Source organism: Amphiura filiformis, chromosome 2 (genome assembly GCF_039555335.1).
Source record: "Amphiura filiformis chromosome 2, Afil_fr2py, whole genome shotgun sequence".
Taxonomy (NCBI): Eukaryota; Metazoa; Echinodermata; class Ophiuroidea; order Amphilepidida; family Amphiuridae; genus Amphiura; species Amphiura filiformis.
This window is the reverse complement of record NC_092629.1, coordinates 85,868,111-85,895,219: the sequence shown is the minus strand read 5'-3', so window position 1 is coordinate 85,895,219 and position 27,109 is coordinate 85,868,111. Positions and strand designations below refer to the sequence as shown.

General features: G+C 35.8%; 2 protein-coding genes across 2 annotated transcripts; both read right to left on the bottom strand.

Annotated features, from left to right (window-relative positions):
- Window positions 1-5,488: 5,488 nt before the first annotated feature.
- Window positions 5,489-18,854, bottom strand: LOC140146746 (uncharacterized). Its single transcript, XM_072168620.1, has 6 exons — window positions 17,976-18,854; window positions 16,867-17,112; window positions 14,966-15,073; window positions 11,830-11,946; window positions 8,268-8,305; window positions 5,489-7,938 (listed from the first exon to the last, which is right to left on the bottom strand). Exons 1-6 carry the CDS (start codon window positions 18,737-18,739, stop codon window positions 7,274-7,276), a joined length of 1,938 nt encoding a protein of 645 aa, XP_072024721.1. The 5' UTR covers window positions 18,740-18,854; the 3' UTR covers window positions 5,489-7,273.
- On the bottom strand, window positions 18,783-25,124 carry LOC140146745 (uncharacterized). The gene is made up of 4 exons (XM_072168619.1): window positions 24,992-25,124; window positions 24,162-24,240; window positions 23,342-23,436; window positions 18,783-20,726 (listed from the first exon to the last, which is right to left on the bottom strand). Exons 1-4 carry the CDS (start codon window positions 25,037-25,039, stop codon window positions 18,783-18,785), a joined length of 2,166 nt encoding a protein of 721 aa, XP_072024720.1. The 5' UTR covers window positions 25,040-25,124.
- Window positions 25,125-27,109: the final 1,985 nt, after the last annotated feature.

The window sequence follows — 27,109 nt, the reverse complement described above, 5'->3', positions numbered from 1 at the left end:
CAATTATTACTGGCATATTTCCCTGGGTTGTAATAATATTGATTACAATAAACTCAGAATAATTAATGACTAAAACAAACATACAGTTTGTATTTGTAGTGATAAATGTTAAACATCATAAAAATCATACAGTGGAAACTCATTAACACGAAATCTGTAAAATTACTGGTAACACAAAATGCTTTTCAAGTCCCAAGTATATATTTTATAACATTACAAAGACCTAATAACACAAAATTCTGTTAACACGCATACTAAAGCCCTCACAAATGTGTGTTAATGATGCTCCACTGTGAAAGCAAACATAATACATCCTTGTACAACATTTATACAAAAAACATTAAACTCACTTCTACAGCTTGATAAAGGCTTCTACTTTATAAAGCCATGAAAGGAGTATAATTAAACCTAAAGATCAATATAATGATTATGCTCATGTACAGAAAAGCCTGGTTTTTGGTCAGGGGGAAGAATGGGTGTGGCAAAATATAATCAAATAGGCTATTCCAGTTGAAATCCATGCACCCCCTATGGAAGACATAATCTCTCACACAAGGGTGTAGATTTCAAATGGATTCACCCATTTACATAACCCCATTTGAAATTCACACTCCCTGTGTGGAAGATTAAGGTCATGTCTACCACTGGGGGTGTATGAATTTCAACTGGAATAGCCCAATACCATATTTGACCTATTCAGTTCATGAGAGCCAAATACAGGCATAATACATTTTCCTAAAAAAAACTGAAAATGTGTGTGAAATTGGGCAAAAAGTACCAATTCAGTTTTAAACTGAAAATTGATTTGACTAAAAAAACCAACTGAATTCAGTTTTAAACTGAAAATTCTTATGCCTGCAAATATTGAATATGAGTTTATTCATGGCCCTTAATTTCATAAAAAATTGGTTTAAAAAGGGTGTTTTTTCACAATATTTCTTGAGAAAGTGCATGTTTTTAATTGTTTTTTAGCAAAATTTGTGAAAATGCTTCAAAAATTTGTATAATTTCATGTCGGTTTTTTCGTCAAATTTGGTTTAACATTAAGGTAGTTTTTCAGAGTCAAAGATGCACATCCCCACCCAATCCAAAGATGAGACCGCCTGGAATTCTATTAACCTGTTTCTTTCTGTACATGAGCATAATAGACACATAAAACTGTATCAATGATTGTATACTACACATTATGTGCAGAATATATTGTCACTTAGTATATCTTGGTTAATGATATGCATGTAATTAAGCCATCAAAAAGCAAGATATCTTCAATGACATTGATTTGTTATCTTTAATGCCATCACAAATCTTCGGCAATTGACAATGCCATGTATGTAAAATTGAACTGAGTGGCTAGAATGTGCCCACAATAAGCTGAATTTTGAAGTTTTTGGTTTAAGGCACAAACCTGATTAGACTTTCATTTAATCAAAAGAAAGCTTAAATTTGCATTGACAATCTGCTGAAGTATTGTGACGGCGATTCTTGACATAATTCTAGAATACATTTGCACCTCCCGGGTAATTCAGCTGGAATTATGGAAGACACAACCTTGATCTTCAAAAAGAGGCATATAGAATTCAAATAGAGTCACTCATTCAGGTAATCCCATTTGAAATTCACACTCCGTGTGGGAGATTGAAGGTCACATCTTCCATAGTTGTATGGAATTATAGGCCATAAGCCAAAATTTTCGTGCATTTGTGCTATGAACTTAACTGGAATTGAAATGCATGGCAGTGACATTTTCCACAGGGGGTGTGCATTTTATATGGAATAGAGTCAATAGCCATATAAAGGGAAAAGTACAAGTGTATTCTAGAATTATATCAAATCTTCATTTGTTATTGACAAAGAGGGCAGTAATGCCCTAGTCCTACGTGATGATACATCACACAAAAAATATTGTAAACTTTTAAATTTCATGAACCCAAATTTATCAAATATTTATGAAGTTATGAGCATTGTTCGTAACTTTGTCGCAAACACCAAAAAAGGCAAAAGGGAAAAACAGTATAAATTCAAGTTACTTTATATCACGTTGATTTTGATAACTGGATTTATTTGTAAAATTTATGAATATAAATGTCTGCAAAAATAAACTTTATCAGTAATCACCTTTAGTAGTCTGAAACGAAATGGAGAGCAATTTGCAAAGAAAAAAAAGTATACTTGCGCTTGATGACACACAAAAATTAGAAAATATAAATGATTGTGATACAAATAAGGAAAACCCTTAAGGGATCTAGAATGAGCGTTTATGGCGTTTGGACAGTATTTTTTGTGGGACATGAGAGCACCTCAGACGTATCGAATTGCATTCTAAAATACGAAGCATGTCTTTCTGATATCAAATAATTTACATTTTTTGAAATTCACGATATAATACAGATTTTATGACACAAATTATTAAAATTTGATATTTTTCCAATTTTTTATATATCCAGTCGTCGAGTCGAAGTAAATTTTTTATAAATCTAATGATATATTCTTAAAGTGTATGTAGCTGGGAGGAAAAGCCGATGATCAATTGAAAATTTTGACCTTTCATATTGAAGATATTGATTTTTTCCCAAAAAGACCTAATTTTTTTTTTGGTGTTTTGGTAAAAAAAATCCATATCTTCAATATAAAAGGTCAAAATTGTTAATTGATCGTTGGCTTTTCCTCGCAGCTACATACGTTAAGTATAAATCATCAGATTTATAAAGTTTACTTCAAGTACTGTTAAATATCAAAATATCAATTTTAATGATTTGCCATAAAATGTGTATTACGCTATGTAATTTCAAAAAATCAAAATTATTTGATATCAGAAGGACATTTTTCGTATTCAGAATGCAATTCGATATGTCTGATGTGCTCTAAATGTCCCACAATAAATACTGTCCAAACATTCATACCCCTTCCCTTAAGAACAGTGGCGGCACCAACTTTTTTTCCAAGGGGGCATGGGGGAGGTGAATTTCAAGGGGGGAAACAATCAACAAATTTTGCACAAAATTGTCGCAAAAAGTAGAAAATGTTCATAATTTGGGGTTTTTACTGGGAGGGGCAAGAGTTCTGATGAGGGGAGGGGTATTCCCCCCCCATGGTGCCACTGCTGCTTTATGAATACCCCGGTACTGTAGATTTTCAGTGCATGAAAATGTCTAAAGATAAATAGTAAACAGATTATATGTAGGATATTCAACAGGTTACTCAAATAAGTAATGATATACAAATATTTGAATGTTTTTGAGTATAATGGTAAGAAAATTTTCATGAGGAGAAATATGGACAGTTCCATTCAACAAGGCTTTGCCGAGAAAATAAATTAAAAAATATTTAAACTATATTTATTTTAGAAGCGACACATTAACCTATAACTGGTGAGTCAAGGTGGTCACTGCTCGCACTACACCTCTGCATTTGTCAACGTTGCCATGGTAGCTGTTCGTGAGTGCAATGGAAAATTTAATAAGTCTTTTTCTAAAAATAGCAAAAATAATCAATAGTAAATGATCAAATGACAATGAGTCTTTGTATGAGTAATACAAAAATAAACGATTTAACAAGTTACCTTGAAGAAAATAAAATAATTTAGAGAAACAAGTAGAGTTTGTATGAATGACGCATTGATAAATTTGGGATCACAAATGAAGTAAAAGTACAATCATTATCTACTGGAATGTTAAGAAAAACTACTAACTACATTACTCAATATTTATACTTTGCTACATGACTGCAAAACAATTAAGGTACCAGTTATTTTTCACCCAGGGCTGTATAATCCAAAACAAAGACAGATATGGCATAATTTGAACCAGCAGCCAATATCTGCATCTTTTAGCTCGAATTTAAGACCTCATTCATTAAAACTAGTCAAGAATTAAGACATGATGATCCAAAAACCCAAGGAAGATGCCAATTCAAAAGTTGCAGTTTGCTCCATTGCATGCCCTATTGATTAGTATGCAAAGACTTCTCTAACAAGAGAAATGCTTCCATTGATTAGCACATTAAAACTAGAGCCCTGCTTTCAGTGCTTACAACATAACAGTGCAACTTTGATTTTATTACTTCATTGGGGTTTTGATCACCGTTTCTTTAATTTTCAACCAATTTCAGCGAATGAGGAGTTATTCCTTTATGTAATTTTACACAAAATTAGGGTTAGGACTAGGTTTAGTGTTAAGATTAGCTTACATGAAATGATTACATGAAGGATCGACTAAATGAGGGCTTTTAAGCAAGCAGCCAGTAGTTTGCTGCTTGTTTTAATTTTGACATATTTGTCTTTGTTTAGAATATACAGGGGTGAGCATAACTGGTACCTTAATTCTGTTGTGGTCTGTATACAATTTATCACTACAAATACAAAATATGATTATTTGAGCTTAACACATCCTTCACTCACGGTGAACAGGAAAATCCCACTCCCGGTCTGTATAACAATTTATATGATTATTTGAGCTTAACACATCCTTCGCTCACGATGCATGAATGCACCAACAGGAAAATCACACTCCTTGCTCCTCGCATAAATACGTACACTGATGGCACACACCAATATAGCAGCCATCTTGGATATACGAGTGAGGGAAAACATATACAAATACTTCATAAACATTTCAAATGATTATACCTCATTAACAGTTTTTAAATTCACCTTTACTACACATCCAAGATGGCTACTCATGGCATGATGGCCATCTTGGTTGTGCAGGGAAGAGGAAATTCACCTTTTCGGTAAATACCATAAGCCTTTGCAAGTACACCTGAGATGCAGGGGTAGCGCTAGAGCTAAACACTCAAGTGTCTGCAGGGACCCCGAACTTGCAGAATATTAAAAAGTAGGGGGTCCGGAGTAGAGTTTGGTGAGTCCGAGTTGCACAAATGCAGAATAAATAGTATGTCTGCAATAGCGCTAGATTGAAAATCTGGGGGTCTGCAGGGACCCCTGAACTTGCAGAAAATTTAAAAACAGGGGGTCCGAACTCTATTTTGGTGGGTCCGGGACCCCAAAAAGCAACCTAGCGCTATCCCTGCTGAGATGTCGTCATTTGATGTCACGCCAACTCTGCCCCGATGCGCACATCGTTTATCGAACATCATTACTGCGCATTGCAAGTTGGCGTGACGTCAAATGACAAGTTCAAATGACAAAAATTTCATTTGAATGAACACTGCTGCCAACAGCTGTCCGGGATTCGTGTCTTGTATTTCAAAAATACAATGCAAACATGGATACAATATTGAAAGTACTACGCAAAAAAAAAATAATGGTTTGTCTCAAAGCTCACAAGTGGTTTGAAAACGAATGCGAAATGCGATTTAAATTTTTTATTATTTTTTATTCCCGACTTTTTTCATGGTATTTGGAGAATAATATCTGAATTTTGCAGAATTTTTCTAGAAAAACTATAAAAAAAAAAAAAATTTTCAATAAAAAAAAAATCCGCATTTCTTTTTTTCTTTCCAAATCTCACGATTTTACAAATGCGCGTGCGAGCTTTGAGACAAACCTTTTTTTTTTGGCCTGATAAGAAAATATTCACATGGAGTTACACAAGTTTCCATATGAAAAGCACTACATATAATCTGCACAATCAATGAATTGAAATGGGTCCAAATTTGTATGTGCTGATATATAAGCTGTAAAGGTCACCATGTTTTTATTTTCGTAGATTTTGCACATTGGTATGGAAACGCAAGCAAAAAGATGCACACAAATATTAATGGCCTAGAGTTACATAACATACTTGCCAAGATTTTGAAAAAAAAACTTGTTAATCACGAAACTTTCTGTACATGAAAATAACAGCTTATAAACATTATGTTTTTGTTATGTGAAGCAATGCTAAACAAAATGTATGATTACATACCAGAATTACACAATACACATGTATGAAATGACTTTATAAGAAGATTTAAACAAATATGGGAAGGCAAGGGACAGTCTGACATATATACTTTTTATAAAATCCTACTGAACTCATTCCAAGGCATGCTGTTACCATTTAATACTAAAATAATATTCATTAATTGCTTAATTGAAAATAAACTACATATTAAACATTGTACAAGCAAAAGGGGTATACTAAGTGAATATAAATTCTATAATATTTTACTATAATGAAATAAAGAAAAAAAATACTAAATTAGGCCTGAGGAGACAAGAAAAAAACCTGTTCTATGGGCGGACAGACGGACTTGCCAGGAAGAATTGGGATTTTTTTCCTAAAAAATCACAGAAAGCTTACAAAATCCTTTTTTCCCAAAACTTTTCATCCACTTTGCAATAAAAAACACCTGTTTTTTAATTTCATACAGCTAAAAAAATTAATCGGCAAAATCTGTGTCGGTCAGGCCTGTACAACAGGTTTTTTTTTTATATATCACCCTACTTATTCTATATTATACATCAATTTTCAGCTGCTTGAATTAAAGTACAAAATATAACTTATATATAACAATTGCTATGAAACACTGTATTGGGCTAAATCCACACTCCCCCTGTGGAAGATTTTGGAAATATCTTCCACAGGAGGAACATCATGTTTTTCAAATGTAATTAGTCAATGTTCACTTTGAAACCTATACTCCCTCTGTATTTTGGCTTTACATAATACCTTCCACAAAACTGGAGTGAGAATTTCAAATGGAAGTTACCAAACTGTTTGTTCTATTCAAAACACATACTCACTCTGTTGAAGATTTTAGCTCATCTTCCACAGGGGTAGCATGGATTTTAAATGGAATAGCTCATTTGAACCGTGTTACAAAATTAAATGTTATTTTCATTAGCAAAAATGGAACAAACCGTCGTCTGCATCACATACATTGTATACTGTCGTATTTCAAAAGGCTGCCTTGTTTGATTTTTATTATCATTGTCGTATTTCATATTGTTATTTTATGCTTCTTTCTTTTATGAATGGACACAAGGTTGTAATATTGTGTTGTGATAATACAGTAAAACCTCATTATAACGAAATCGGATACAAGAAAAACCCTGTTATAAAGAAGTATTTTTCCAGAACCAAGATACAAAATTCTTTTGCTATTTATTGTTTTTACAACCCTGATATAACGAAATTTGGATATAAAGAACTAATTTCTCTGTCCCTGACAACTTCGTTATAATGAGTTTCCACTGTACCTCAAAATTAATATATAGAGTTAATTTTGCAGTGTATCTCATCATAATTTGATGCCAATAATAAAAAAAATCACACAAGGCAGCCTTTCGAGATATGACAGTATGTGATGCAGACAACGAAACAAGTTTTGTTTACGTTAACAATTTATCCACAAGATAATCTGCTAGAGAATTAGGATTCTCCTGTAGAAGTTTCACAATATCAGCTTCTTTGTCCGGAAACATATCTTTCAAAACCTTATACTGTGGGAGCGCTTTCACATCAACGACTTCATCAGGCGCCCTCGACTGTGTAGCAGGTGCATTTTGTTGCCGCTGCTGGGGTCTTCCGCCATAAACTTGCTGAGGTTGTTGTCCTAATAGTCCTGCATTACCTTGCTGAGGGTGTTGTCCCAACAGTCCTGTATGAGGACCTACTGGACCAGGTCCTAACTGACCTGCAGGACCTTGAGGTTGTCCAAAACCTCCTTGATTCCCACCTTGTTTTTGACCACCCTTATTTTGCTGCATCACTGGTTTCCATCTCATCACCATAGTGGCAAGATCAGCTCTTCCCGAGAGTCTCAACGCTTCTGATAAGATCTCGTATTGGTTGGATTTATTGCGTGTTTGTCTACCAGACCATGTCTTAAGCATCTTGCGTATTGCGCCGTCCGTGTTTTGGTGGTGATCGCGTCGGATTTTGGTGATCTCGGAGTGTGAGAATCGAAGGTAAGTACCAAGACGTTCCCATTCTACACCAATGTTGTATGTGAGTTGTTCAATTTGGTGCTCACTTAAGCCAGATGGTTGAGGTTCTAAAAGGGAGGGAGAGAGAGAAAACAAAATCAAGGATTGAAAATCAGGTTTTGAATACCACTTTGGGAAAAGCGAAACCCTTTAGATTAGGATTTAGGTTAAGTTTTAGGGTTAGGATTATTAATAGGGTTAGGACTAAGGCATTAGGGTTAAGGTTTGGATTATGGTTGATTTAGACTTACCAAGTTGTTCAGGATTTTGAGAGCTTGAAAAATTTGGGGGTGTATGACTATATGTGCCATTATTTTATGAACATTACCCAAAATATTTTTTTGCCAAATATGGAGATGAAATATTGAGCTGACCCTTGACATAGGGTTATCATTACCTTGTCTTCCTGCAGTCTGTGGTCCAACAGGATATGTCCTGTGAAGGTTAAGAAGAAACAAGCAAATGTAATATTAATTAGTATCTGATTGACAAATACACCAATTCAAGGTAAATAACAATACAAAGAGATATAAAGCATAAAAGCATTAAGAACAATCAAGTTCCATCTCTTCCAATTACGAAAGGATTACTTATACAGAATAATGACTGCACATCAGTTGTTTAATTTGAGAGTATTATTAAAATTGTAAACATTTTGCTTTGGGACCAACTCCCCCTAGAACAGGGCTCCGCGAATAGCGGCGCGCGCCACATGTGGCGCGCCGTGGCTTCCCGAGTGGCGCGCGGCGCCGTTTAGATATAAAAAATAAATAAACAATGCGATTCCCATGTTATCCTTGTAGGCTAAAGACAGGCTAAAATAGTACAAAATGTTGCACCAAATGACATCATTTGCACCTCAAATTTTAAAAAAATCGATAGCTTCAAACTCCCCCGCGAATTCGCAGCCATTGAGTGGCGCTTTGCAGTTCTTTTTTAATTTCATGTGGCGCTTCAACAAATCTATTTGAGGAAGCCTGCCCTAGAATATTATGAACACAATTTACCCTAAAATTAACTGATGCAAAGTCATTAACCTTATTCATAACCTTCACTTTTGAATTGGTTTGATTCCATGGTGTATAATATTAAATATCGTAAATGCGGTAGTTGCGGTGCGTAAATTGTTTGCTTGCGCGAAAATCGTTACAGTGAGTATTTCCATACCACGCACACGCGGAGGTCATTAACATAAGACGGTCGTAGGTCCATTGTTGTTTTATATTAACCACGCATTGCGTTTGTGACTTGGCAAATATTTTAAAGTTTGACTGGGCCTCATATATCACGTATATTCATGAGGCTATGAATCTTTCTCTAGAGCTTCCTCTTGTCTCTCTTCCTCATCCCTTCTTTCTCCATCTCTCCCCTTTACATTAAAACTGTTTTTCTTTCAAAACATGAAAGTATCCATAATCTGTACATGCATATACATATGAAACCTTTAATAATTTTATTGGGGTAGCTGTAACCTGACCGACCCTAAAAATAGACCCAACTCTAAATTTTGTTATTTTGTTTACAAAAAAAAAAAAAATTAGGCCCAACTGTACAACAAAGCAGTATGTGGGTAAACACTTGTGGCCCTTGAACATGTTTAAAACAAAACTGCCAAGAGTTTACATAGGAGGTTTTGCATTAAACATGTTCAGGGCCAATAACATATCTAGGAGGTTTTTCCTGCCCAACGACGATATAAAACTTAAAATTTTTTATTGGCATAGCCATAACCAGACCACCCCTAAAAGTAGGCCTGACTCTAAATTTTGTTATTTTGTTTACACAAATACAAACTAAATTGTGTTATTTGTTTACAAAAAAAAAAGCCCTACAACAAAGCAGTATGTGGGTAACACTCACTCAATTTCAAACCCAATCTCCATTTAGTCTAGAATATTTGCATGTAATATTCACACACACTCTGTTCATCAATGTCACGCTGTACAAGGCTATTCAGCTAATTCACTGTGTATTTATATCCAGTATCCTAGACAGCAGGAAATATTAAATACTTTGTTTAGCTGCCTATATACATACACAATCAATGTGGGAAAATCCCTGGCCTACTTAACACTATGTACAATCAGTATGTTACACCAGATCTCATCTTCTCTGCATGGTTACACATGGATAACTACCATAGTTATTTTTAGCTCATTATCAATAAAAGATATTTCTAGCAATGTTACCAAGGTGTGAAAAACAAGATCGGTATTTATACATGTAAATCAATCCATATCACCACATGTATGTTGAAATATTTTGCTGTGTCACATTTCCTTGGAAATATAAAACCCAACCTGATCTTATCAAACTATTCAAATGTAAACAATGTGTATTTCCTATCAAATCTAGACATTGTGATTTTTACAATTCTTCCTGTATTATGCAAACAATTTCACTGTTGTACATTGTATGTGTTATTAAAGCCTTAATGTACGATTTCCTTCAAATTTTAAAATTTGTTATTATATACTCAAAATGCTGAAATAATGCTAGTAATAATTATAGGGAAGGGTTTCTGTCCATTTCACAAGGTGAAAGAAACCCTGCTGGTTATTTTGGCCGTTTAACACAAGAGGACACATTCTTTGAATTATGACATTATGTTGAACTTTGCTCCAGATGTTGACCTACAAACACAACACATTTGGCTGATCCATTTAGGTGCAAGTTGGGACATGTGTTAAGGGGGTACTACACCCCTGGCCAATTTTGTGCCTATTTTTGCATTTTTCTCAAAAATTATAGCGCATTGGTGGTACGTAAGATATGTCTATTATAGGGCAAGGACTACAACTACTGCACTGAAAATTCAGCAACTCAAGGCAAGTAGTTATTGATTTATTGATCAAATATTGGTTTTCCCTCATTTTGACTGTAACTCCACAACTGTTGGCTGTGCTGAAATAAAATGTCCAGTGCAGTAGTTGTAGTCCTTGCCCCTATAATATACATATCTTACTTATCACCAATGCGCTATAATTTTTGAGAAAAATGCAAAAATAGGCACAAAATTGGGCAGGGGTGTAGTACCCTTAACATTACAAATATGCCAAAAAATCTTTTTAACTATGGACTATTCCAGTTGAAATCCACACACTTTTTATGTAAGATGTTGATCTTAATCTCCCACACAAGGCTGAGGGTGTTGATTTCAAATTGAGTCACCCAATTCAGGTAACTCCATTTGAAATTCACACTCCTTGTGTGGTACATTTAAGTCATGTCTTCCATAGGAGGTGTATAATACATAATGGATTTCAACTGGAAAACCCCACTGTTAACAACACAATACAATACAAACAAAATTGTTTGGTTTATGAATAGGATAAAGGGACAATCAGTAAAGTGGGTCACCTGAAAAATACAATTTTTATGGCTTATTCTTCACTTTGAGGAAATTTAAAATTTGTTTACAGTTTCGATGGGATCAATGAATAAGCCTATGAGTGTAACAATTTTCAATTTAATAATACTGCCCTCTATTGTTATAGATATACTCCATGTCATGCCTTTGGAACTAGTAGGTTGAGGCTTATTTTGAAGAATTCAGTAATATAATTAAGCTTGTTGCAAACAATTGTGTAAGACTGCTAACAATTGCGCAAGAGCAAGAGGTGAGTCAGTAAGATATGCACTTATAGAGCTGCAAGTCCATAGCCAAGCTAAAAAATATGCTGTACTTTTTATTCTTGCCCAAATAAGGTTGTCGACTTTGAAAACCATTAACATATATGAACGTGAGCAATCAACAATGAGAGAAACCATGAAACTTTGCAAAACGAACTATTTGCAAAATTTGCACTGTCTATTCAGCAGTTTTAGTATACAAAATATGTTGTCTAACTGCACCTCTGACCAATCAACAGCTATACATAGGCCGATTTGATATCATGTCTGTTACAAAGAACATACATGTACAAACTCTGAGAGAAGGGCGTTGCTTTTTGACTTACTTTTTTGCAGCAGCTGTCTTGGGTTTTAAGAGTAGTTCCTTTAGTGTGGGTCCATTCCTCCCATAGGGATCATCAGGTATCATGAATTGATCACCAGCAAAGGTGTACATTAATAACCTATGGAATCAAATCAAATTAATTAATTACAATTATTTTAAGACAATTTGAAACTTTTCTCTGAGGATGTGTTCAGTGTTCACATGAAAGATTTATAGCCCTGCATCTTGAATGCCAGTAGTGCATGCACCGACCGATGAGGCTAATTTTACGATTCGCATTTTTCTATTGGTTTGTTTTGATTCAAAAATTAAGCACCATTTTGGAATTAAGATTACAAATTTGTGTCATGTGCACTCCCCCCTAATTGGTAAAGTCATTCTGGGAGCCGGTGAACGGGAGGACTATGCAATCCACCCCCTGGTAATTTTGCAGCTGGTCCATGCATTGCAAATAGATATATATCTGTGTAAAAACACATGCTGAACAAATAATGCGAAAGTGCAGCTTTTATGTACTGGGCCATTGCAGTTGAAATACATACACCCCCTATGGCAGACTTGACCTCCCACACAGGGGGTGTGAATTTCAAATGGAGTCACCCATTCAGGTAACTCCATTTGAAATTCACACTCCCTATGTGGGACATTAAGGTTCCTGTCTTCCATAAGGGTGTATGGATTTCAACTAGAATAGCATAATTTTAACTGGGTGTCATGTGGATTGATTTTGTTAACAGAAACTTGTCATTCTGAAAATAAAAACAGACTTTCCAAGTAGGTCTGTCGGTTGGGATTTTTAAAAAATATTTTATTTTATTTTTAAAAATCAGAATACTGGTATCCAATATATATCACCTGTTTTACCAATAACTGGTCCATGCATGCAGATAGAAAGATTGGTGTAAAAACATATGCTGAACAAACCTGGGTGTCATGTTGATTGATTTATTAAATGGGCATTTCATGATCCACAGCCTCATCCCCCACTTTTCTCAAAAAACGTTGGGATTTTTATACCATTGGAAACCTCTGGCCACCATAATGTTTATGCTAGAGTCTGAAGTTTTCCATTTTACGGAAAACGGAAGAAAATCACGGAATCAGAGGTACAACACGGAAAATGACATTTTTGTATGATGTGACAAAAATTGTTTTAGATAAGAGAAATAAATGTTAAAAACAAGCATGAGTTGTGTATGTCAATTTTTATGATAAAAATACTGTTTAATAATACCGAAATAAAGGTATATTACCAAAAAAAAACCTATATCCCTCCAAACATCGTAATATAGTTGGCCTACTATCGTGAGAATATTCCACTCAGAGCATATTGATCGCCATATTGAACACTTTATGGTGACATTAATATCATTTTTATACATTTTAAGCTTTATTCATGACACGGATTTACAAATTTTACAACACGGATTACAACACGGAAAATGGATTTTAGAAAACGGTAAACTTCGGACAATTTATTGCAGATTAATTCGTTTAGAAAACATATCATCAAATTTGAATAATTTCTGGTACACCAGAACGAAATTACAACACAGAGGCCATGGAACAGTAATACACATGCATAACTCGCATATATGCAAAATTGGTAATGAGCTTTTTTCGTGGATATGATGACCTGCTCCCTAAAAACCAGTATCATGGACAAAGCATTAACATTCAAAAACCACAATTTAAGTGTTCTAGTAAACTCTCAAGCACAAGTGAGGTTAAATTATATTTCTAATTTATGGTGATCATAAATACAAAATCACAAATCCTGTGAAATGGACATAAACCACAAATGTTTGATTTTCTATTGTTGTGTAAAAGATAAAAAAGAAGCAGTAACATTTTAACATTTACAATGAAATTTATTTTTTGTTTTTAATGAGAATGCTGTGATTATTTCCCAACTCCAAATTTGAAGGCTTGTATCTCAATATGAGATGGTTTTGAAAGGTCTGTTTATTTTGGTAGCTTTTAAATCGTTAAAGCTACATATTCCTCTCCAATAGGCTATTCCAGTTGAAATCCATACACCCCCTGTGGAAGACATGACCTTAATAATCTCTCCCACAGGGGATGTGGATTTCAAATGGAGTCACCCATTCATGTACGATATTCACACTCCCTGTGTGGGAGATTAAGGTCATGTCTTCTACAGAGGTGTATGGATTTCAACTGGAATAGCACACTACTACCAATCCAAATATAGATCCACTCACTCAGTGTCAATATTGCAATATCACAAGGATATATTACCATACAGAGATACCACTTAGTAACACTCAAAAAGTCTCAAACTGGTGGATAAAAGCCTGAAATTATGCATAAATTTGGGTTACTAAGTCCTAAAACATGCTAAAAATTAAGAAAAGCGCCAAAATTTGATCTTTGAAAAAAACCTCAATGCAAGTAAAAACCTGAAAAATGACAAAAAAGTATATTTGTGCCAATAATATTTATAATGCACAATGACTGCTGAGAGTTTATTTGGTAGCTTAATCATTTTAGCTTTTCCTCTCTGTACCACAAATCCATGTACATTGTATATGTAGCCCTCAAATCCAAATATAGATCCCCACTAAGTTACAATAACATTTCACCATGTTGGATTGACACAAAGGATGTATACAGATATGGCAGTATGCCACATTGTAACATCCAGTGAAACTGAAACTGGAGAAAAAAAGCCTGAAATACAATGTGTCAATTTGGGCTAAGACCAAAAATGGGCTAAGACCAAAAATGGGCTGAAATAAATAAAAGCACAAAAAAGAATATTTGTGACACAATCTGCTCAATGGCTGCCAAAGGAGGCATTTTTGAAAATAGAGTTACTATAATTATTACCTTTTAATTTAAATCTACAAACATTAGGCCACCATATACTGAAAACATCAAAGGTCTAGCATAACAGTTCTGAGGTTTTGTGATTCTTATGTATTTTATTGTTTGTTTACTCCATTTTGCAATTATCTCAATTTCAATTTGCCACTTTTGGCCCCCATGGACCAGATTGTGTCACATTTATGACATTAAATGTATTGCAACAAAAATATAACTAAGTTTATTTCAGTAGTTTGATCATTTAGCTTTTCCTCATTGCACCATAAATCTAAATATAGTTCACTCACTTGGTTTCTATGACGTTTCGCCATTGATGCGATTCATTCATCAGATCTCTAAAGTTGTCATTTGACACAATGATGCCATCATTTTCTGCAGCTAGTCGCACAATAAATCTGAAATGTTATATAAACACACAAAATTAGTGATAAGCGTTATTGCTTTTAAAGGCAGTTGATACCTACAATGAAGTGAAAGTCAATTTGGATATTTGCACACAGAAACAATAATAGATGTATCTGATGTTAACATCATCCTATTATGTGGTAAGTTCAAATGGAAACTTTATTTATACATTTAAAGGATCTGGAATGAGCATTTTGTTTTTTTGTGGGACATGAGAGCACATCAGACATATCGAATTGCATTGTGAATACGAAGAATGTCTTTCTGATATCAAATAATTTTCATTTTTTTGAAATTCACAATATAATACCAAATGACAAATTATTAAAATTTGATATTTTTCACATTTTTGATATAACAGTCCTCAAAAACATTTTTATAAATCTAATGATATATTCTTAAAGTGTATGTAGCTGGGAGGAAAAGCCGACGATCAATTGAGAATTTTGACCTTTCATATTTTTTCCACGAAAAGACCTAATCGTTTTTTGGTGTTTTGGGAAAAAAATCCATATCTTCAATACGAAAGGTCAAAATTTACAATTGATTGTCAGCTTTTCATCCCACTTACATACACTTTAAGTATAAATCATCAGATTTATAAAGTTTACTTCGAGTTCTGTTAAATATCAAAAATATCAATTTTTAATCATTTGCCATAAAATGTGTATTACATGTACATTGCAAATTTCAAAAAATCAAAATTATTTGATATCAGAAGGACATTCTTCGTATTCAGAATGCAATTCAATATGTCTGATGTGCTCTAATATCCCACAATAAATACTGTCCAAACGTTCATACCCCATCCCTTACTAATTGACAGAATTTTGGGACTGTTCGATGTTTATGCAGGGGGGTGAATGAGGGGTAATAAAAAAAATTGTTGAAACCCAAATTCAAAACTCTTTTCATTTTTATTTAATTTAGTATGCTGTCAGATTGAAAAAAGGATTCGTCACTTATGGCTCTGACATCATCAGGACTGATTTTTTACAGATTTTAAGTAACAGAAACATTCTGTTCAGGGTTCACAGGTTTTTGCAACAGGTGAAAAAAACATAACGGTTTTAACAGCGGATATAGCCGCTTGGCAAAAATGGCAACAACTAAAAAAGCGATGATGTTCAGTTTTTTCATTTCAAAACAAATTTTTAAGTTACAAAAATAATTTCCCAAGTGTAACAAGGCCCGATTTTGTAATTATAAGTAACAAATTAAGAAATTACAGGCATGCGTTTTCATTGCTCAAGTGCATTTATGCGAAATGTGGCATTACTGGCATATATCAAAAAAATATGTTGAATGATTCATTAAAAGTTGCATGTTACTGTTTATGAGCTTTCTGTGTTACTCTTTAATATTTGAGTGACTATGTGTGAGTTTTTGACAGTTTTTGCTAGGCAAAACTGGCAAAAACAGAACTCTGATTCTATTCAAATTTGTTTTAAAAATGAAGCCATGTTTTTGACTTAATGAAACATGATTATCAATGACTTGGGAACATGCATGCATGCACATTGTAATTGAGAGTTGCAGTGGTAGTGGAAGAGTTCAAAGTTAGGTGGACGAGCATATTTTGTTCTGATTTTACTGGGAAAATGTTCAATTTCAACTATTTTAGTCCCAAATGAAGGTATTTTGCTATTTTATGGGCCAGTGTGTGTAAATTCTGCACACCCAAAATTTTGCAATTGGCACAAAACACTTGAATTGGCACAAAACACATCATAGGAGGCTATTCATCAAAAAGGTATTTCATGGCCTCACTTCATTCGCTTACCTATCATCATAGGCATTGATATACTTCCCTCGAACCCTGCGAGACGGCGTGAACGACAAGATCCCTCTGCTTTCTAACACATTCAGGATCTCCTGGTCTCTGATCGGTCGGTCCTGTCTCACAGCATCCTGTGACTGCCGCCATCTTGGTACAAACACGGTGATGTCTTCAACACCCATTTTCTGGAAGAACTGTACGCATAAGGCAATGCCTCGACAGGAGAAAGTATGAAGTCTTTTCCCATGGCTATAGAAATTTGGAAAGGAACAAATTAGAATGCTAATGGCTCTGCGATAAACACACACACATATAGCGCGGTACAGAAGAAAAGGATACACAAGCCTTACATTGCGTACACGCTTAGTATGCTACATGGACGCAACAGGTACGTTCGAGCTTGGCCAAGAATTACTTGATTTACCTGATAATTATTTGTTTGCCTTTTGAAAACCGTATACCCCTTGATGAGGAAGGTTTTGGAATTCCAATTATATTCAACCGTTTTACACATTCTACATGTATATCCAACCATTTTAAATCCAAAACAACACGAAAGGTGTGGAAAATTTATGACGTCTAAATAAAAATATCCAAAATAGGGGTCAGTCAAATTGTAATTGGATTTCAACATGTCCATTGTTTTAATCTGGATGTTAACAAAAGAAATCCAACTGGATTGGGCTATTCCAGAAATTAATTGCTACCCTCTTAAAGAAGACATGTCATTTTTACTTAAAAAAATTCCCAGGTTGGGGTAAATTTCATTGAAAATTGGGATTTCTCTGGAAAAATAAAATTTCACCAAGATATTTAGGAAATCCCATATCTTTAAAGTTAGTCAATTGAAATGAACAAGATACATTTTGGGGAATTCTGACTGCTACATGATGATTTTGCTTGGGAATTCCCATGGCGAACACTAATTACTATGCTAAAATTGTTGGGAATATATCCCATGTCTTCTTCAGGGGATACAATTAATTTTTGGAACAGCCCATTAATCATTGGAAAATGAGAGCTCAGTGAAATCTTCCCCAGGGAGTGTAGATTTCAAATGGAACTGCCTATTATAACAAATTTAAAGAGAGTGACAGAGAACAAGTACTTACAGCATAGCAACATTACTGCCGTCTATTACAATGGGCCTATATGGACACGCTGTTCCTTTCTGCGACGGTTTGATCACAATGGCGTCCTTCTCAGGCGTTGGTGGTTGGTTTTGTTTCTGCTGCTCCATCAGCTGCTCCATCTGTCGTTTCATCTCTTCCCGCATCTCTTTCTGCAGCTCCTCTTTCATTTTTTCTCTCTCCAAACGAAGTTTTTCATCCATATCTTGAGCGGCCAAATCCTTATTTTCTTGCTGTTGCACCTGCTTCTGAGTCAACTGTCGTTGTATCGCTTCATTCTGTTCAGCGACCATGTTTAACGTTTCATTTATCGTTTTCTCTCTAATCTTCTTCTCAAAATCCTGCTTTTGTGAATCAAAATCGGCTTGAAAATTTCTGATCAGCATTTGAACGTCCTCTTGGACATTGATGACCTGAACATCGTCCTCGACGCTAAACTCATTTTCAGTTTTGATCAAATCGCGTTCCAATTTAATACTCTGATAATGCTCTTCAAAGTCATCGTGATCATCATCTTCATTGTCAATAAGAAACAAATCTTGACGCAATTCTCCTTCCCTTTTCCCCTCAAATTCTTGCTTCACTTCATCATGTGTCTTTCCAAGCTTAAGACGTGGATGTGGTCTTGAAACTCCTCCTGGTTCAACTTCTCTTACACCTGGTTCATATTCTCTTAAACCTGGTTCACTTTCTCTTAAACCTGATTCACTTTCTCTTAAACCTAGTTCACTTGGTTGAGTGTCCATATTTTCAACACCAAGTTGTAAATGATGATCCTTATTCCCTGCATCATGAGCTGTCGCTTCGATTTATCGATGACAATTGAAATTGAGATGAATCCATAGGGCTCTTATCAATATAGAATGATCTTCCATTTTGGTTATCATCTTCAGCAGCTCCTTCCACTGGCGATACAGATCTTAACATCAATGAATCAAATTCATCCGTACCAGGTGGTGCTTCAACGTCAACAGCAGAGTATCCCAACGTTTTAAACGGATTGTTTTTAGCATTACCACTCTGTAAAGTGCTTAAACTATATACGTTCGATATTACAGGCAAAGAACCAGGTACTTTAGATCCACCGGACCCCGAATTAGCCGGCAAGTTGGTAAAAGTTGGCGCAAGAATCCTTTTACTGGTTTTTGGTGAATCAAATTTGATGATTCCAGATGTCTTTGCCTCACTGGATCTTGACAATTGTGGAATATCTGGCGTCATTTCTTCATCATCCAACAGTATCAATTCTGGTTCTGCTTTCCTTGGTGGGGTAAGCAAGACAACATCAGGTCGTTCCGATCCTTTCGGGAAGGTGGCGTTAAGGTACTCCACTTCTTGATCCACATCCATGCGTTCAGCTTCTGCTATAGCTGCGACACATTCAATATCTTGTGCATCTGTTAAGACCATCAGGTCTTCCACACTATTATCCAGATGTAGTTGAGTTCTATGATCAGATCTATTGAAAGGTGCTTCCTTCCGAGGTGATCTGTGTGTGGAATTGGATTGATTATCTTGTATCATAACATCTGGAGGAGGTGAGTCAACTTCAAGCCTTCCAATGTCCAATCTCTTATGGGGTCCGAGACTGGTCAAAAGTTCTTGTTGTCTCCTTCTTAAGGCATCAAGTTTTTCACTGGATGATGGATGGGGTGCAGGATAATTAGACTTCTCAGGTGTCTTCTGTGGTAAAGATGCCAAAGGTAGTGGTTGAGATGATGACTGTGCTTTATACAATGAAGGATCATTTCTTGGAAATGAATGTCCAGGTTCTGAAAATGGAGATGATGATCTCCCTGAAACTTCTAATGTAGGGTTTGACTGAGAACTTGCGCTGCTAGAATTCAAAGACGAGTTCTCAGGGCGTCGTCGTCGACTCAAAGTCCGTATAAGATCTGATGTCTTAAAATCCTGCGGGAGTTCCCGCAAAGCCTCCTCGACCTCTTGATCGGTGTAGCCCTGCCTGGAAGCAGCATTCGACGCAAACTCCAGGCTAATGGAGCTTCTAAACGACCCCGTGCTAAGATTTCGCGACAACATCGGTTCTGAAGATCCTGTGCTCGAGTCGCTACTTGGAACTGAATCTGTAACCAAGTTAACCACCTGTTCCGATGATCCAAATACCTTTTGTCGCTTGACTTCAATTGAGCTGTTAGGAGGAGTTGATATATGCACCTGCTTCTCTCTATCGTAAGGTGGCTCATCAGATGGCACATTTTTTACCACCCATCTTGAAACGTTTGATTCTCTCTGACTTTGAAGTCCTTGAGTTGCACTGCTTTGTGATTTAGTATTATTCCCAGTTGGGAACTGTGGTTGTAGGTTCCTCTCTCGCCATTGGTATTTATGTTCTGACTGTCTTTGTGCATAAGGACCTTGAGTTGATGGGTTTGGTTTACTATGACTTGCTGTACCATGTCCAACTTGTTCATTCTGTGACAATTGTCCACCGTTCTTAATCGTTGGTAATCTTCTTTCATACAGCGGTTCTGTGGTACTTGCTGGTATTAGATCTGGAAACCGATTTCTACCCGATGCGACTGATTGAACTCCTTGCGCGTCTGGAATGGAGGGTATTGATTCATATTGGTTTTCCCAAGGAGGAAGCCTGTCTTTCTCTGATCGCTCCGAGGGCGCTGTCTGTGGGTCTATGTTAGCAAAGTAACTGATGTCGTGAAGACGTAAGCGCCATTGGTTTATCTCATCTTCTAGGTACGATACCACCATCAAAACCTGTATTGTGAAGAGACAGAAGCATAAACAAACTCTACTGCACTGATCCTATACAGCTAATTAACATAGTTACAAGTATATTAAATTGAAATGAGATAGTACATTTGTAATCCATACACCCCCTATTGACCTTAATATCTCACACAAGGGATGTAGATTTTAAATGGACTCATCCATTCAGGTAAGCCCCATTTGAAAATCTCACTCCTTGTGTGGAAGATTAAGATCATGTCTTTCGTACAGGGTTATGAATTTCAACTAGAGTAGCCCATATGAAAGCAAAACCTGCTATATGACCTTAATTAATCTAGTTGCATATCATATTGACAAACGTTAAATTTTATTTGCATTATTTTGACACATATTAATAGCGAACAATTTTTTATTTACATAAAGCAAGTCTAATCTTAAAGTGACCCTGTCCAGTTCTACTTTTTAGACATTTTAAAGTATCTCAAATTTTACTTAAAATTGTGTAAATGTCATTCTTAGAAGCAACTCAAGCATGTTAATTATCCAATATAGGTCATGTGGTTCTTCATAGAAGAATATATAATATAATTTGGAAAAGACACTCATAATGTGATTCAGTCAGCACAACACTATGTATTAATACTACCCTGATATCAAAGATTAATCTTGTCTGAACTTGTGTGAACTAAACAGCTATGGCCTTATGGGCTCAAGTGATGTTCAAAGTCCAGTCGTTATAAATACTGTTAAAATAAAGTAAATAGTGATGTGTTTAGGAAACAAGCCAATAAGGCAAAAGATAGATTAAAATAATAAAAAATAAACAATAAATTTTGGATTTATAAAGCGCCTTTCTCCAGATCTTAGAGGACTCAAAGCGCTGTACCCTGATATCAAAGATTAATCTTGTCTGAACTTGTGTATACTAAACAGCTATGGCCTTATGGGCTCAAGTGATGTTCAAAGTCCAGTCGTTATAAATACTGTTAAAATAAAGTAAATAGTGATGTGTTTAGGAAACAAGCTAATAAGGCAAAAGATAGATTAAAATAATAATAAATAAATAATAAATTTTGGATTTATAAAGCGCCTTTCTCCAGATCTTAGAGGACTCAAAGCCCTGTAATTTCGCTGCAATGATGAATCATCACAATCAGATCGCATCAACTAGGTTGCTGCCGAACGTCGCACACCTATCCTCATGTAGATTGTAACATCCACCAATTTTCTGTGCAGCTCCCCAAATTCCATTGGGTGAAGGAAGTTTTGATAACCAAACAACTAATCAACTAACCAAACAAACAGATTACATCCCCAAAACAAACTTCATAGGTAATTATCAACATTTAAGGATTACATTTCTGGCAAGGAGAAAGGAAACTAGTTTCATTTTATAGGGCCCATACCTAATTACAAGTGTGCACCTGGGGAATCCCTCATTCAATGGGAGGATAGGGAAGGCTGATAATTATTTGGTGCAGCAGAGATACTAAAATAAATACCGAGATCGATACACGTGAATTGCTATGCACGATTTTAAGAATCAGACTAGAACCTTCGGATACCGGGCTAGAAAATTATGAATATCTCCCGTAAATGATTTCGTCTCAAGAAACCAGATGTGTTCTCATACACTTGAAAATATGTGTTGAACAGATATGATAGTCGTTAGCTTGCGGCTTGAAAAAAGGCTGTGCGTCTTGAACTCAAAATCTGTCCAAAATTCTAATTTTATATTGCGTTGGTCCTGTATGGACTACAGCGCACAGGCTATAGCTGCACTCACTACTCCAGTGGAGGCAGTATGACCCTTGACCGCAAGGTCGTCTACAAGCTTACTCACACAGCTTGAAATCAATTACCCCAGCTATTGTCAGTAGCCTTAGTCAGGTCACTTGGCTATCTCATAAGGTCGAATAAAATGGCCATGCGTGGCTGTGGATTCAACCTACCATGGCGATTTCTACCATGAATATATCGGGGCTATTACACTGTGTATGGGTCCTTGTATAGGACTTTATTGATTTTTCAGGTAGACACCTTAGACCATCCTCTTGTGTGAAATGATTGATCTAATCAGGACAAAAGCAGCTTTTGAAAATTGAGGTACCGTATTGTTCCAATAAGCGCCCATGTCCCAGTAAGCGCCACCCAGGGTATTTTCAATTTGCTAAAGGGTACCATTAATGTTGAAGTGACGGATAGACGCCGATATAGTGAAATAGCTGGGGATTAGAAGTCCTGTGTAAACATGCAATATATTTTTTGTATCAGAAAAGCTACTGGAACGTCTCAGGACCATTTTATAACATATGTAAAATAAAGCTAATGTGAGGAAAAAAAAAATTAGGTAAACCATAGAAAATAAGCGCCCACCCATAATGACTTTGTTAAGCGCCCTGGGCGCTTATTGGAATGAATACGCATTAGGCAAAAAAAAAAAGTCTCAAACGGAAAAGTTTAATTAAATTTTTCCTCCAATTTATTTTACTTTTTAAAATATGATTTAAAAGCATTTGTTAGTACAATTGTGTGATTTTACACTACGAAATGATGTGCATTTGTATAACCTGTGTGTGTGTGGGTGGTGACTGTGTGTGTGACGGGGGGTGTATATGTGGGGGTGTTCAGTTGCAACATACCTCTTCCATACTGCCTGATACCACCACCATTCCTCTTTGTTGTATTATCAATGCTGCTTTATATTCATACTTGTGCTCCAAACCATCCTTTTTACCTGTCAAATAATATCACAATAGTAAATTCAAGATTTTCTTAGTTTATTTTGTGTCATAATACATGTCGAGCCTATCCCATTTTGGATTAGCATTTTCTAGGCGATATGTGACAGGGTTACTTTAGGGTTGAGCTAGGGTTTAATGAACCCAAATAAAGGTTCATTATGTGTGTCACAAATAATGAACCTATTTGCCAAAGACTACACGAAACATTACTGGATTCCAATATCAATCCAGAGCCAGAGGCAGAGTTCTCAAGGAAGGCTATAGGCTACAATGTCAAAACGCTTTTTAACGCTCAAGATTAGAGATGCCAATGCTGATTAATGCCAGTGGTACACTACTAGCAAACTCTACTGTTTGTATTAATTAAGGCTCAAAATATGAAAAATAATACATTTTTGGTGTCAAAATGAATCAACTAACATTCCAAGACAACTAAAATGTGAATACAAGCTCTACATCTTCAGAATGCAAAAATTTGAAAAAAACAAAAACTTTTTCCGAATTTCCAAAAATAGGGTTGGTATTCTTTTGTACAGTAAATAGAAAAAAAAACTTTTTTTCCAATTTCCAAAATTAGGGTCGGTCGGTTGAGGGCAAGCAAACATCTTTTTTTTTTTTGCCTATTTTTGTTGCCCATGCAATACGGTAGATGTAAATTTGCCATATCCAGCGCCTGGACACGCCCAGTACACAAGATAATTTAGCATGTGTGTCTTACCTTCAATATCTTCATGTAATTCCAATGGATATTCCAAAGTCTGTTGGTGTTCTGGGCTGCACAGGGATGATATGTAAGCCTATATGGACAGACAGTGAGATGACATATAAAAACATCATTTTTTCTACTAAGTTTACAGATGTTCCTGGATTAGACCATTTTGGTTCTCATATTAAAGGTGGTTGAAATACTACAAATGTAGCATGAAACCAGGGAAGTGAAAGGAATTGTGGGAAGTAGAGAGGTGGAATTACGTCAGTATTCAAGAATAAGTACCTGTATATATCCTAGCTCATTTCCTTTCAATCCACTCATAAGAAGTGATACTTGCTTCATTTTGGCGTCATTTTGCTATGATAGTTCAGCAGAAGCGTGGGGTTTGACCTACTTGAAGTAAATTCAGGGACTGCCTTTTGAGGAGAGCGAGAGCAATCGCTCTCTACTGCTATCCTAAAATCTGATATAGGAGAGTGATTTTTAGCTCTCCTTAGTTGACCATTCTCTCCTTACATTCTATTGTAAATACTCTAAACAGCTCTCCTTGAATGCGCCAGAAGAGCTATTTAATGCTCTCCTGCAAATTCCAAAAGACAGCCCTTGTAAATTAGATAATTCTTGGCCAAGTTCAAAGTTCTCGATAAACACACACACACCTAGCGTGGTACAGAAGAAAGCATGAACACGCCTTACATCGCGTACACACTTAGTACGCTACATGAATGTACCAGGTACGTTCGAGCTTGGCCAAGGATACTTAATTTACTTAACACTCTATAAATCACCTCATTTAAAAACATTATGTAGCTACCAATAAAATAATGACGCCTTACCTTAGCACATCTTAAGAGTTGGATGTCATCCCTTCCAAATGAACCCATCGCAAGTGACTCCCGGACTTTTCATCACGCTGAGTGTAACTGGTCTCTTCCACGCTAATGGTGGCGCTTAAACGACGTTCAACATCGCGCATCGACTCGCCGAGTAGTCCGAGATGTTTCTCATGGATGGTGAAACTTAATAATTCTGGTTGTTTGCCATGTTGCTCTCCTAACTGATGCATTGTTACAGATACATGTACGGTAACCCACCGTCATATCTTGCCAACAGTCATCAGGGTCATATCTTGATAGTTCAAGCTGACTTCAGCTACATGTAAGTAGTTATGAAGCAATTTGGTGAATATCCCCTGCTATAATTTTACCAGTAAAGAACAACACAAGGCTTCTGTTTTGTTAGCTGTTGGGTAAAAATAAAATAAATTTAAATTTTAGTACCGGTACCTTAGTAACATTTTAAATAGCAAATTTTTATGCCTCCAGCCACTGTGTGTTTTACTGCTTTTTGCTATGCGCAGTACAGCATTTTTGGTCTGGTTGATAGGACGTCATGATACGCAAACTAGTCTTTTTAATTCGGTCTTCAATTTGCTTGAGAAGTCTAGCCAAGAATTTGCTCACCGATAGCTTCACAGTCTAGGCTAGAGACCATTGCATTCAAAAATCTAGTCGGATTCGATAAAAGCATGACACCATGTAACATTGTAAGGCAATGGAAGTTCAGAAGTAAACACAGCTGATCACGACAGGCGATTGCATAAAAAATGTTGCTAAAATTACCCCTCAGCAAAATTTTAGACTGTCAAAAAAAGGCAAATCTTGCTCAAAAGATACAGTTGACTCATCGAAATAACTTTCATCCAAATTTCAACTAAACAGAATAAATAACCTCCGTTGCAACAAATTACACCGCTGTCCGAATCGAAAAACGATAGCAACATACTCTAGCATTGAATGCGTAACTATTGTGTGCAAATTCGAAGCTAGAGTTCTCGAGTATAAATCTTCAATTATAGAAGAGTATAATATTAGGGGTGTCGATACTGCACTCAAAAGTGTCTGAAATGTTCAATTAAGTGTAGGCCTACCGGTAAATTTTCTCTAACTTCATATCATTTGTGAATTACAGTTTTGGGCAACAACAAAAAAATCAACCGTATTCATTCCAATAAGCGCTCAGGGCGCTTAACAAAGTCATTTTGGGTGGGCGCTTATTTTTTACCTGGTTTACCTAATTTTTCGTGAGGGGCATTTATTAGAGACGAATTTACGTATGTTATAAAAGGGTCCTGACACGTTCTAGTAGCTTTTCTGATGTTGAAAATGCATTGCAAGTTTACACAGGATGTGTAGTCCTCCAGCTACTTCACTGTATCAACGCTCTATCTGTCACTTAAACATTAATGGTACCCTTTAGCAAATTGAAAATACCTTGGGTGGGCGCTTATTGGGGCATGGGCGCTTATTGGAATATAGTATAATATTTGAACCTTTATGATGTGGGTCACGCTGCTTTGAGCTCGACTCCCAAAAAGGGTGGTGCTGTTACGCTTTTGGTATCAAGCTGTTGTAATTTTTTCTTTTTAAAAACTACAAAAGCTATCCCAACATATTTGGTATCAACTATCATCTTAAAGCTGTATCAATATGCCATATGCCTGCAAAGTGGCATTGGTCTAGCTTATGCTGAAATGGAGATATAGCTATTTGAAGTTTGAAGGCCAGGGGTGGTGCAGGAAGCGCGCCGCTTCTGCCTGTACAAACTCAATGGGGAAATTTTATCTTAAGCCCTCAAATATGAAATTTGAAATTTTTTGTTATTAATTTGTGGTGCATTATCACTTTTTGGATAAAAAATAAGCTTGCATTACTCTTCTTCAAAGTTCACTGTTTTAGCCTTCTTTAGGTCAGATTAAAGGCACTTTAAATCAAGATACATTACTTGACCTCATGCTTGTCTCCTATCTTTTACACACAATTTTGTAAAACACCAACATTTTCATTACGGCGACGTATCAGCCCGGATAAATTGCCACATATCTTCAGAGGTATTCATCCTAGGGTAGCAAAAGTATACATTTTTGTAAAGCTGTTGAACCACAGAATTCAAAT